The following is a 12,665-nucleotide window of genomic DNA, read 5'->3' as shown; positions in this document are numbered from 1 at the left end:
CCCACCTGCAGGGGAGTCGCTTCACAGGCGGTGAAGCAGGTCTGCAGGTGTCTGTCTTTCTCTCCCCCTCTCTGTCTTCCCCTCCTCTCTCCATTTCTCTCTGTCCTATCCAACAACAAAGCAACGTCAACAATGGCAATAATAACCGCAACGAGGCTGCAACAACTAGGGCAACAAAAAGGGGGGGGAAATGGCCTCCAGGAGCCTTGGATTCATGGTGCAGGCACTGAGCCCAGCAATAACCCTGGAGGAAAAAAAAAAAAAAAGTCTTCCAGAAGATTGAAGACACTGGAATACTCCCTGCCAGCTTCTTCTTCTTTTTTTTTTCCTCCAGGGTTATTGCTGGGCTCGGTGCCTGCACCATGAATCCACCGCTCCTGGAGGCCATTTCCCCCCCCCCCTTTTTTGTTGCCCTAGTTGTTGCAGCCTCGTTGCGGTTATTATTGCCATTGTTGACGTTGCTTTGTTGTTGGATAGGACAGAGAGAAATGGAGAGAGGAGGGGAAGACAGAGAGAGAGGGGAGAGAAAGACAGACACCTGCAGACCTGCTTCACCGCCTGTGAAGCGACTCCCCTGCAGGTGGGGAGCCGGGGCCTCGAACCGGGATCCTTATGCCAGTCCTTGCACTTTGCACCATCTGCGCTTAACCAGCTGCACTACCGCCCGACTCATATATATATATATATATATATGTTTTTTTGGTTTTTTTTACCAAAGCACTGATCAGCTGTGGCTTATAGTGGAGCAAGGGATGGAACCTGCAGCCTGTAGTGCTTCAGGTATGAAAGTTGTTTGCATAACCATTACACTATTTCCCCACCCCCATATAACATTTATATATATATTTAATATATAATGTATATATTTTTTAAAGCACAGATTAAAAAGTTCATGGGCTATGGAGACAGCATAATGGTTCTCCAGGAAACTTTAGTATCTGAGGCTCTGAGGTTCCAGGCTCAATCCCCTACACCACTATAAGCCAGAGCTGAGCAGTGCTGTTTCTTTTTCACTGAAACAAAAAATAATATGTTTTTTTTTTTAACGGTAATCCAAAAAGATCTGTCATGGGTTGCACTTGTTTTCTATGTCTGCTACAACAAAGTACCACTGTATTGAAGGAAGCTTTGGTGCTGTGGTCTCCTTTTCTCTCTTGCTGCCTCTGTCTAAAAAACTAAAAAAAAAAAAAAAAGGACTACAAAGTGGGATAGGGAGGCAGCTCACCTGGTGGAGTACGTACTTTACCAGGGAGTTTCATTAGCAGTGGAGGTGATGTCTCTCCTTTCTCTCTCTCTCCCCTTCTCCCTGTCTGAAATTAAGGGGGGCAGGAGAGACCATTGACAGTATGGGGATCGTGTAGGCATGAGGAGCCTTGACTCTCCTCCACCCCCCCAAATAAATATGTGTACCCCAACCTGAGTGGCTTAACATAAAAGAAATGTATTCTTTCAGAGTTCTGAAGCTAGGAATCCAAAAATCAAGACATGGGTATGGAAATGCTCCCTCAGCAGTTCTAGTTCTGTTGAGAAATATAGGAGGAGAGAGAGAAAGAATCAGATATCACTCTAGTACATGTATTGCCGGGTACTGTGTGCTTGAGAGTCCAATGTTTTATCCACTGCACCACCTCCCGGACCACACCTCACCACTTTCTACCTAGGCGACCTCACATGCCCTCCTCCCTTTGTGCATATGCCTTTGTCCACTCACCTCACTTTGTAAAGACACCAGATATTGGATTGGGGATTAATCCAGATTTGGATCTAATCCAAACAGCCTTACCTTAATTTAACTACATTTAATACTCTATTACCAAATCCGGCCACATTTTCGGGATACAAGTAGAGATGAAATCGAGAGGGAACCCTGTTTAACCCACCACATATCTTTCACTGGCATGAAAGTGCCATCAACACTGACACTGAACTTTCAGATGGGCCAGGTGGTGGCGCACCTGCTTGAGTGCACACATTACAATGTGCAAGGACGCAGGTTCAAGCCCCCAGTCCCCACCTGCAGGGGGAAAGCCTCATAAGTGGTGAAGCAAGGCTGCAGATGTCTCTGTTGCTGTCTCTCCCTTCCTCTCAATTTCTGGCTCTCTCTATCAAATAAATAAAGATGCAAATAAAATAAAACATAACGAACACCCCCAGCAATCTTTTCCACCTAAACTTACATTCTTAAAACACAGCTTCGTTTGCATAGTGTACATTTTCACAATCTTGCACTTAGGTTTTTCACTTCAATCCAGCACACACAGCAGGGACAGGAATAAAATAATTTAAGAAGTTGACTCCCCCACACCTATGGATATCTAATCTTTGACAAAGGGGCTCAAACTATTAAATGGGGAAAGCAGAGTCTCTCTTCAACAAATGGTGTTGGAAGCAATGGGTTGAAACATGCAGAAGAATGAAACTGAGCCACTGTATTTCACCAAATACAAAAGTAAATTCCAAGTGGATCAAGGACTTGGATGTTAGACCACAAACTAACAGGTACTTAGAAAAAATATATATATTACTCAGCTGTAAAAATGGTGACTTCACCGTTTTCAGCCGATCTTGGATGGACCTTGAAAAAATCATGCTGAGTGAAATAAGTCAGAAGCAGAAGGATAGGATAGAGTGAGATAGGATGATCTCACTCTCAGGCAGAAGTTGAAAAAGAAGATCAGAAAAGAAAACACAAGTAGAACCTGAACTGGAATTTGTATATTACACCAAAGACTCTGGTGGGTGGGGTGGGGGGGGAGTACAGGTCCAAGAAGGATTCAGAGGACCTAGTGGGGGTTGCATTGTTATATGGGAAACTGGGGAATGTTATGCATGTACAAACTATTGTACTTACTGTTGAATGTAAAACATTAAGTCCCCAATAAAAAAAAAAAAGTTGACTGGACTGGGGAGACAGCATAATGGTTATGCAAAAAGACTTTCCTGCCTGAGGCTCTGAGTTCCCAGGTTCAATCCCAGCACCACCATAAAAAAAAAAAAGAGCTTACCAGGGAGTCAGGCGGTAGCACAGCAGGGTAAGCACACATGGTGCCAAGCACAAGGACCAACGTAAGGATCCCAGTTCGAGCCCCCAGCTCCGCACCTGCATGGGAGTCACTTCACAAGCAGTGAAGCAGGTCTGCAGGTGTCTATCTTTCTCTCCCCCTCTCTATCTTCCCCTCCTCTCTCTATTTCTCTCTGTCCTATCCAACAACAACGGCATCAATAACAACAATAAAATAAATAAAAAATATTTTTTTAAAAAAGAGCTTACCAAATGAATCCCAAGTTTAATTGTCACTCCTCAAATCTCCCTCAAGTGGGGAGCTGAATTTCAATTCCCCATGTAGTGCTGCCATGCCATCCTTGCCAATACTCCTTCAGCATGTTTGAGGAGCAGCCAATCAGCTGAGACAAGCCATTTCAGCTCTGCACAATTACATTAACAAGACTATGTTTGGGGGCCAGGAGATGGTGCACTCTGTTTAGTGCAAACATTATCATTCACAGAGACCTGGGTTCAAGCCCCTGTTCCCCACCTGCAGTGCGGGGCGAGCTTCAGGAGTGGTAGCAGTGCTACAGGTATGTCTTTTTTCCTTTCTACTTTCCTTGTCTCTCAATTTCTCTCTTTATCTAAATAAATAAAATATAAAAATAAAAAAATTTAAAAATCTTTAATCAGGCAGGGGTAGATAGCATAATAGTTATGCAAAGAGACTCTCACTTCTGAGGTTCTAAAGTCCCAGGTTCAATCCCCCACACCCCCCCCACCAGAGCTGAGCAGTGTTCTGGTTAAAAAAAAAAAAAAAAACTATTTTAATGTAGTTGTTATTATCTTACACTTTGGATCAGAACAGAGCCTCTGAGCTAGGCTTGTTTCTTGTGGGTTTTTATTTTTCCCTATGGTTGTCCTTGTTGTTTTTTTATTGTTGTTGTAGTTATTATTGTTGTTGTTATTGATGTTGTCATTGTTGTATAGGACAGAGAGAAATGGAGAGAGGAGGGGAAGAGAAAGATAGACAACTGCAGACCTGCTTCACCACCTGTGAAGCGACTCCCCTGCAGGTGGGGAGTCAGGGGCTCGAATGGGGAACTTTAGCCCATCCTTGTGCTTTGTGCCACGTGTGCTTAACCCACTGCACTACTGCCTGACTCCCTGAGTTTTTAGTTCTTATTGTGCAAATGTATGAGAAAAAGACTAGAAAGGTCTATACCAATAACTGTGTGAGGTTTTGCAAAGAAATTACAAGTACAAATGAATAATTATATGCATATATCGAAGCACTTCTCAACTCTAGCTTATCGTAGTCTATGGAATTAAACCTGAGATCTTGGAGCCTCAGATATGACATCCACTTTACATAACCATTATACTCTCTCTATGTCACCAGAGAAAGAGCAATTTACAGGAGAGAAAGAAAAGCCAGAATACTCCAGTATATGGAGTACCAGGGATAGAACTGGTAACCTCAGGCATGCAAGTCCTGTGCTCTACCAGTTGAGTCATCATTCTGGTTGCAAAATAAATTTATTGCAACTATAAGTATAGCTATCTAGAAGGTGGGGGAGTGGCTATAGGATTGAACTTTATTTTTATTTTATTTTAGTCACCAGGACTATTGCTGGTGCTTGGTGTTTCAAAGCAAATCCACGCTCCCAGCAGCCATTCCCCCCTTTTTTTTCCTATAGTATTTGATAAGAGAGTAAAATCGAGAGAAAGGAGGAAGTAGAGGGGAAGAAAGACACTTGCAGATCTGCTTCACCCCCCCCACACACACACACACCGGACCCTGCAGGTGGGAGGCCGGGACTCCTATAGGGGGGTATTTCAGCGGGCAATGCAATTTACATTAAAGAAAGAAAAGCCAGAACACTCCAGTACATGGAGCACTAGGGAGAGAACTGGTAGCATTGAAGTTTAAAGCCCGGGCCCCGAATAAAGCATGGAGTCTTGAGTTTGACTCCCAATATTGCATGTGTCACAATCATGCTTTGTGTTTCCTCTCTCATACTAATCAACACAACCTTAAAAAAAAAAAAAAAACAACAACGAAAAGACAACTGTGATTATGGTGGCTTCCATTCAAAATGACATAGAAAACAGCAAAATCGGACTGAGAAACCCTGCTGGACGAGTGCAAGGAAGGGGCAGTGGGCAGGACTGGGGACCCTGAGCTGCAGCCTGTCTTGCCCTTCCAGCTCTAGGGGTCCTCTGGCCCCAGAGACTTGTCAGCGCAGAGCAAGCAGGGCGCGCAAGGGGTGGCCCGCGGGGTTCCCGAGCGAGGTCCGCAGAGCCCCCCTCTTTCCCAGTCCCCGCCCCCTTCTGGTCCCCGTGTCCCCCGGACTGGCGTTTGAGAAGAAAGTGTTGAAGGAAGCCTAGTCAGCGCCAGTCAGACTGAGGAGCCGTGCGCCTGGCAGGGGAGGTGAAGGTGGAGAGGCGCCCCGGGGACAGCGCGGGGACCGAACCTTCCCGCCGCTGTCGTCACGGCCGCCGGGAGTGACGCCCCCCCCCCCGGCCGGCTATGGCGCCGGAGCTCCCGCGCGCAGATTCGGGGGCGTAGCCGCCGCTGACCGCGGTGGAAGCTGCTGGGGTGGGGGGTGCGTACCCTCATGGGCGCACGGAAGCTGCCACGTGACGCCGAAACCAGACTGGGAGCGCCCAGTGCGTCCCCCAGCCCGCAGCCACGCAGGGGCGCGCTCGGCGTCCTCAGGCGCCCCGGGCTTTCCCGCGCCGCCTGCAGCCAGGGCGCCCCCTTGCACTCCCCGCACAGCGCGGGCTGAGGTGCTGCGGGAGGCCGAGCGCAGGGACACACGAGTCCCAGCTCCTGACACACAGACAGGTGCAGACGGACACACGGCCGCACGGGCTCCATTGCGCGGAGACCCCACCTTCCCGCCGGAGTCCCCCGCGCCCCACCCCTTTTCCGCACCCCGCCCCCCTCTCCCGCAGGCCCTCGCGGCCCCGCCCCCGGCCCGCCCCCCCGCGCTGCGGCACTCGGCCGCTCATCGTCATTCCGCTCCCGCCGCCCCGCCGCCCCCGCCCCGCCCCCGCCGGTCCCGCCGCCGCCGCCGCCGCCGCCTGCCCAGCGGCCCGGGAGGCGGAGGCGCGGGGGAGGAGGCCCGGCTTGGCGCCGCAGCCCCGGATGCTGCATGACTTCATCCTTCCGCCGGCTCCCCTGCTGAGCTAGGGCCGGTCCGACCGACAGCCCGCCCGCCGCAGCCCCGCATCCCCGCGCCCGCCCCCCGCCCGCCATGTCCGAGATCCTGCCCTACAGCGAGGACAAGATGGGCCGCTTCGGCGCCGACCCCGAGGGCTCCGACCTCTCCTTCAGCTGCCGCCTGCAGGACACCAACTCCTTCTTCGCGGGTAACCAGGCCAAGCGCCCCCCCAAGCTGGGCCAGATAGGCCGAGCCAAGAGAGGTACGAGGCGGGCCCGGAGTGGCGCCTGACCCAGAAACCTCCCTGCGCGGGGGGCCGCCAGGCTCAGGGGGGGTCCTCCCACTGCGGTGTTGTGTCCTCCTCTCCTCTCCCGGGAGCGCAGTGCCCCGGATTCGGCGCTCCGCACCTCTGCATGTGCAGCCCGGGCACCTGCGCGGGGGTTGGGGGGCACCCGGGGTTGCCTGCAGGGGTGATGCGGGGCGCCGGGGGGGGGTGCCGACGGAGCGCGGGCTCGGGGGTCTGCTTATCCGCAGGGGCCGAAGGGGCGGGAGCGCGCGAGGGCTGGGCTAGCCGGACACTCGGTTATTATTGGGGGGGGGGGTAGGCGGGAGGCATCCCATGAGCAGGACTTCCCCCCAGCTCGGATGCAGGCGTTCGGGCAACGGAGGGGTGGGACGGCGCGGAGCCCTGGGAGAGGGGCGTTCCTGGGAAGGAGGGGGCGCTGCGGGTCCGACGGGTAGCGGCTGAGCGGGGCACTCGGGGACCCTCCGCCCCCCGGCCGCTGACGCGCTCTCTCCCTGCGCAGTGGTGATCGAGGATGACCGGATAGACGACGTGCTGAAGGGAATGGGCGAGAAGCCGCCGTCCGGAGTGTAGACGCGCCGGCTCGAGCCCAGCCCCGCAGCGGCCAGGAGCGCGGGCCGGCGATGCGGCTGCCGGCGCCCGCGGGCGGGGGCTGCAGGGCCGCGCCGCCTCGGTCCCCGGGGGGGTGCAGACCCGGCGCCCCCGCCGCCGGCCTCCGGAGCTGTCCGCTTCAGCACCGCGGGGCGGGGAGGGGGCGCGCCCGCCCGGAGCCCGAGCCGCGCGCTCATGCACTTTAGAGCCTCGGGCCACAGCCCCACCCTGCACCCTCGCACGGCGCGGACGGATGCGGAGCCCTGGCCCCTCTCCCGCACGGCCCCCACCTGCCCTCCCCTGCCCTCCGGGCCGCTCGGCCAGGGATGTCGGCTGCGTATTTGCATGAGCTTCCCACCCTACTGAGCCCTGCCCTCCAGCCCACCCCGCCTGCCCCTGTCTGCCGTGACCCCAGCCCCAGCCTCTTTCTAAGGGACTTCCTCGCACATTTGTATTTTTATATCCGACTCTTTGTTTACTGGCTCTCCTCATGGTTCGCGCCCGCCCCCAGGCCTTCGCCTCCTCGCTTTTCTGCGCCTGGCAGATGGGGTGGTGTGGCCTGGGGAGGGACAAGCCCCCCACAAGGTAACCAGTCACACAGCCAACCTGCACAGGTTGGCCTCCACCCCACCCCCTATGGCCCTCGGGCAGAACCCCTTCCTTCAACGTATCACCCTCCAAAGGGCCCAGGTCTGATTTTACCGTGGACCCCCTATGTCCCACCCCTGGAAGCCCAGGTGGGGACTGCTCTGTACCTTTGGATGACACCTGTGGCCCTGGAGATGTTCTCAGTCCAGGGGTGTCCTTTGTAAATGTTCCTCCATCCTCACTGTACCAGGAGTGTGTGAATAAACACAGACCGACCTGTGTGTGTGTGTGTGTGTGTGTGTGTGTGGGCACTGCTCTGTCTGCTCAGGAGCCAGGCCCAAGGGGCCCCAATTCCAGTGGGCAAGCGGAGGCAGGGATGTTGGGAATCTTAGATGAATGTTATGGGCAGGCCAGCTTGGCCCAGGAACTTCACTGGGTAAACACGCTACTGGAGGTGGCCCAGGTTGGGATGAGAACTGAGATCACAGACATGGAACCATCTCTTTTTTTTTTTTTTTTTTGCCTCCAGGATTATCACTGGGGCTCGGTGCCTGCACTATGAATCCACTGCACCTGGAGGCCATTTTTTCCATTTGTTGCCCTTGTTATTGCTGGATAGGACGTAGAGAAACCGAGAGAGGAGGGGAAGATAGAGAGGTGGAGAGAATGACAGACACCTGCAGACCTGCTTCACTTGTGAAGCGACCCCCCTGCAGGTGGGGAGCCCGGGGGGGGGGGGTTCGAACTGGGAACCATCTCAATTCAAGTCCTTCAATCTCTTGTGGCTGAATCTGGCTGGAGCAGGGGCAGGCTCCAGGTCTGTTGGCATGTAGAGGCTGGTGTACTAGTGCTCCACCACCGTGGGGAGCAGAGACCTGCTGGCTCCAGAATTCATGGAAGTCACCCCAAGAGCTGTCCCAGGCAGGCTGTGAGCACCTGAAGCATGGAGATGTCAGCCCCCTGGGAATTTGGGGAGTACAAGGCAGGGAGGCTGGGGACCCAGGTTTGTGGGCCTCACAGCTGAATGGCACTGAGGAAGTCCTCGCAGTCTGAGTCCTGGAGGAAACAGGGTGAGGTGGGGGGTCCGGGAGGTAACTGCAGCTGAGACCCCAGGCGAAGCTGGGCCTCACTGAGCCCTCCACCTTTGCGCATGAGGTAGAGATGGAAGTGGAAACCGCTGCCGTAGGTTGCGTGGCTCAGGGACCACCCATACTGGGCTTGGGCATAGTGTCTGGCCCGGAAGTGGGGAGCGGCAGAGGTCAGGGAGATGAAGCGGCCCCCAGGGGTCAGCACCCGGCTCACCTGCAAGGCAGAAGGGGAACTGATGGGGGAAGCCTCTAGGTCCTCAGCCTCTACTCAGATCACAGGCACCACTGGGGGTAGGGAAGGGGTGATCTGGGGTGCAGGGGCAGTGCTTGTCCTCCCAGTCTGTATTACCCATCTGGAGCCTGGCTGCTGCCTTTGCATCCAGCAACCCAGCAGCTGATCACCAGCCTTAGTGAGCCTGGCCATTCCAGCCTCCTCAACTGTGTGGTCACCTTAGTTCCTGCCCAGGGGTAACCCAGCCCTACCCCAAACCCTCCCCCCTCTGGGTGCCCAGGTCTGATACTCCTGGAGTCACGCCCCTTAGCCCCTCACCTCGCTCAGCACCTGGTCCACTGTGTGGATACCTTCCAGGGACACAGTCCAGGGGTCCTGCTCTCCGGCCATCAGGGCATCCAGTGTACCTTTTTCCAGCACCACGTCAAAGGAGGCGGTGGGGAAGTCCAGAGCCCGCACGTCCATGGTCTCCCAGCGCAGTGTAGGCACATGGGCGTAGCGGGCCCGCATGGCAGCCACCACCACAGAGGAGTAGTCCACACTGGTCACATCAGGGAAGCCTCCCAGGTACAATTCATAGCTCAGGGCGCTGTTCCCACAGCCTGGGGTGGGAGGGGTGGTTGGGCAGTTAGCTTGGGTCCTCACCTTCCCAGCCAACCCCCCCCCACCCTCTGTCAACCCACTTTTTTTGGTTGGTGCTGAGGGAAAAGGGCCTCAGAGTCACACAGAACTCCCTGGGCACACAGCCTGGCTCTGTTATTCTTACCTGTGTGGGCTAGGTTGAATTTTTACCCTGGAGATATGGATTTCCTCTCCAGAAAATAAATATTTAAATGCCAATGCCCCCCTGGCCAGGCCTAGGCTCTGCTCTCCTGAGCCACACAATCACCACAAGTCATGAGCTCAACCTTTGTACCCTCAGACACAGAAGGGGAATGATAATGGCATTATGAGGGCCATGATGTCACTAGGATATGAGTAGGTAATTGCTAGCCTCTCAGACAGTCTTTGAGGATGTCATCATCTCTTTGATGTCACACTGAGGGACTGGTGTCTCCTTTGGTTTCTAAGGCAGAGTTTTCAGGGAAGGGGAAAGTAGGTGGGAACACAAATGGACCGGACCCCCTGAGATTCCTCTTTCATATGGAATTGGGTGTGAGGTAGTAGGTTCAGCTGCTGAGTAAGAGTCCTTGTGCTCCAGCAGCTGGTGGTACAATGCTGATGGGGGTAGGGGTAGGGGACCGGGACGTGTGCATTCAGGCATTTGTCATAGCGTTAAGTTTTTCAGCAGGGAGCACATAGGATGGTTCCTGTCCCTTGGCTGGGGTGAGTCAGGCAAGGTTCTCAGAGAGGCTGTCAGGGTGCTGCCTACAGAGAAGTGCCTGGAATGCAGCCCAGAAGAGGGCAGAAGAGCTGCTGTGACCCACAACTCGCTGTCCAGCACCTGGTGGCCTCTCTCAGGCCCTCTTCAGTTTCTTGAAGACACAGGGAGCTCCCCAGTCTGGGGGATCAGATTGCCTCTAATCCCCATAATCTCAGGATCAGCTTCTGGGATAGCCCTAAGCTCTCAGGGCCCGGCAACTGGGCACTTGAGGCTGGAAACTGCCCCTTCCCGAGCTGCTCCTCAGGCTGGGAGGCCCAGGAAGAGACACAGTGAGTGCTCCCCTGCCACCATACTTGCTTTGGTGCATGTGCACTAGGACTAGAGGGAGATGCTCACTCAGTTGGGGCTGGAGTTGCACCAAGTTCTCTAGCCTGTAATCTCTCCACCTCTGCCTAATCTCACATGCTCACACATCTCTGGACAAGCCCAGTTTCCTTCCTCTGTTCTCCTTGGTAGAAGACCAGCATCTCCCAGAAGGATTTTACCAGAGATGATGAGAGAGCAAGACCTGGCCACAGAGCCCAGCAGGCTTACAAGTTGGGATCTCTGATTCTGCTGCCTCTGTGATTCAGAGCTAGTGACCAGGGACTCAGGGAGGACACTGCCTCAGGCTGCAGAGCCCTGGAGAACTGAGTCAGAAGCTGCCACCTGGGAGCTCAGAGCTATTATGGGTGCTGTCCCAAGGCAGACAGGTTCACCAGTCCACTCCTACTGGGAAAAATAACTATCACAGGGACTGGCCTGGGGAGTCCTCTCTCTTTTATAGGAGAGTAGAGTCCAATTATGTTCAGGAGATTGCTGTGGGGCATGGAGCCAATCATGGGAGACTTTTAGAAACCTCATAGGCACAGCTTGGACAGACACCTGCAATGAGGCTGGCCTGGTCACAGGGACCAGGGCACAGGCCTGCAAGCTGTCCTCAATAGTCCCAGGCAAGATAACTCTTTGATTCCCATTCCCCCCACCTTTTTGTTTTATTTTACTTTTAAGATTTATTGGGGCCAGGCAGGGGTACACTTGGTACGACAGACATGTTATAATGAGCAAGGACCCAGGTTCAAGCCCCTGGTCCCACCTGCAGGGGGAAAGCTTCACATATGGTAAAGCAGTGTTGCAGGTGTCTCTCTTCATCTCTGTCTCCCCCTCCCCTCTAGATTTCTCTCAGTCTCTAGCCAATAAATAAATAATTAAATAAAATAATAAAAATGATAATAAGTAGATGACAATGATAAAAACAAGAGGGAGCAGACAGTGGTGCACTAGTTAAGTGTACATGTACCATTCACAAGGACCTCAGTTCAAGCCCTCAGTTTTCACCTGCAGGGAGAAAGCTTCATGAGTAATGAAGTAGTACCGCAGGTCTCTCTCTCTCCCTCACTAACCCCCTTTCCTCTCAATTTCTCTCTATCCTACAAGTAAAATACATATATTTATAATACATAATAAACATATATATATATGTGTGTGTGTGTGTGTATGTATATAGATTTAGCTATTCATAAGGCAAAAACTGATACCACCACTCCAGCCTAAGCTGGGGATTGAACCTGGGACCCACACATGCAAATCCTGTGCTTTAGTTACTAAGCCACTTTCCCAGTCACCTGATTTTCTTTTTTTTTTTTTTTTGCCTCCAGGGTTCTTGCTGTGGTGCTACAAATACACTGTTTCTGTGGCCATTTTTAAATTTTTTTATAGGACAGAGAAATTGAGAGGGGAGGGGAAGACAGAGAGAAAGACACCTGCAGATCTGCTTCACCTCTTGTGAAGCAACCCCCCTCCCACAGGTGGGGAGCCAGGGGCTTGAGCTGGGATCCTTGCACTTCATACTATGTGCTCTTAACCCCATGCACTACAACCACCACCCCATAAGTAATTTCCATGGCCCAGGAGGAGACACAGTGAGTATGGTATGGGACTCTCGAACAAGAGGTACTGAGTTCGATCCCAGGCACCACATTTGCCAGACTGATGCTTTGGTCTTCTCCCTCCCACTTTCTCATAAACAAACAACAACAACAAATATATATATATTTTTTTTACCAGAGCACTGCTCAGCTCTGGCTTATGGTGGTGCAGGGGATTGAACCTGGGACTTTGGAGCCTCAGGCATGAGAGTCTTTTTGCATAACAATTATGCTATCTACCCCTGCCCATATATACATATTTTTAAAAGTCATAACAAAAAAGGAAAATTGTTTGGATAACCATTATGCTGTCTCCCTCCCCTGACTCCCATTTTAATAACAATCATGATCACCAGCAGTCACTAGATACTGGGCCTTAGCTGAGGGGCTAATAATAATATCCTGTGGCTGCCTG

The 12,665-nt window shown here is 53.0% G+C and overlaps 2 protein-coding genes across 3 annotated transcripts in view; one reads left to right on the top strand and one right to left on the bottom strand.

The window, feature by feature from the left end:
* The window catches only part of ECE2 (endothelin converting enzyme 2), a 54,986-nt gene that overhangs the window by 32,528 nt on the left and 9,793 nt on the right, over nt 1-12,665 (bottom strand). The window contains exons 2-3 of one of the 2 annotated variants that reach the window (XM_007529782.3): nt 9,278-9,561; nt 8,200-8,941 (exon numbers count right to left, since the gene is read on the bottom strand). In XM_007529782.3, coding sequence (XP_007529844.1) covers nt 8,654-8,941; nt 9,278-9,561 — 572 coding nt within the window. In that variant the 3' untranslated portion in view covers nt 8,200-8,653. Of the gene's footprint in view, nt 1-8,199; nt 8,942-9,277; nt 9,562-12,665 lie in introns of those variants that run through there. The other variant, XM_060172063.1, reaches the window with a different exon arrangement.
* On the top strand, nt 6,055-7,920 carry CAMK2N2 (calcium/calmodulin dependent protein kinase II inhibitor 2). Its single transcript, XM_060172065.1, has 2 exons — nt 6,055-6,418; nt 6,963-7,920. Exons 1-2 carry the CDS (start codon nt 6,250-6,252, stop codon nt 7,031-7,033), a joined length of 240 nt encoding a protein of 79 aa, XP_060028048.1. The 5' UTR covers nt 6,055-6,249; the 3' UTR covers nt 7,034-7,920.

The sequence above is a fragment of the Erinaceus europaeus genome, chromosome 14 (genome assembly GCF_950295315.1).
Source record: "Erinaceus europaeus chromosome 14, mEriEur2.1, whole genome shotgun sequence".
NCBI lineage: Eukaryota > Metazoa > Chordata > Mammalia > Eulipotyphla > Erinaceidae > Erinaceus > Erinaceus europaeus.
This window is presented reverse-complemented; position numbering and strand designations above follow the sequence as displayed.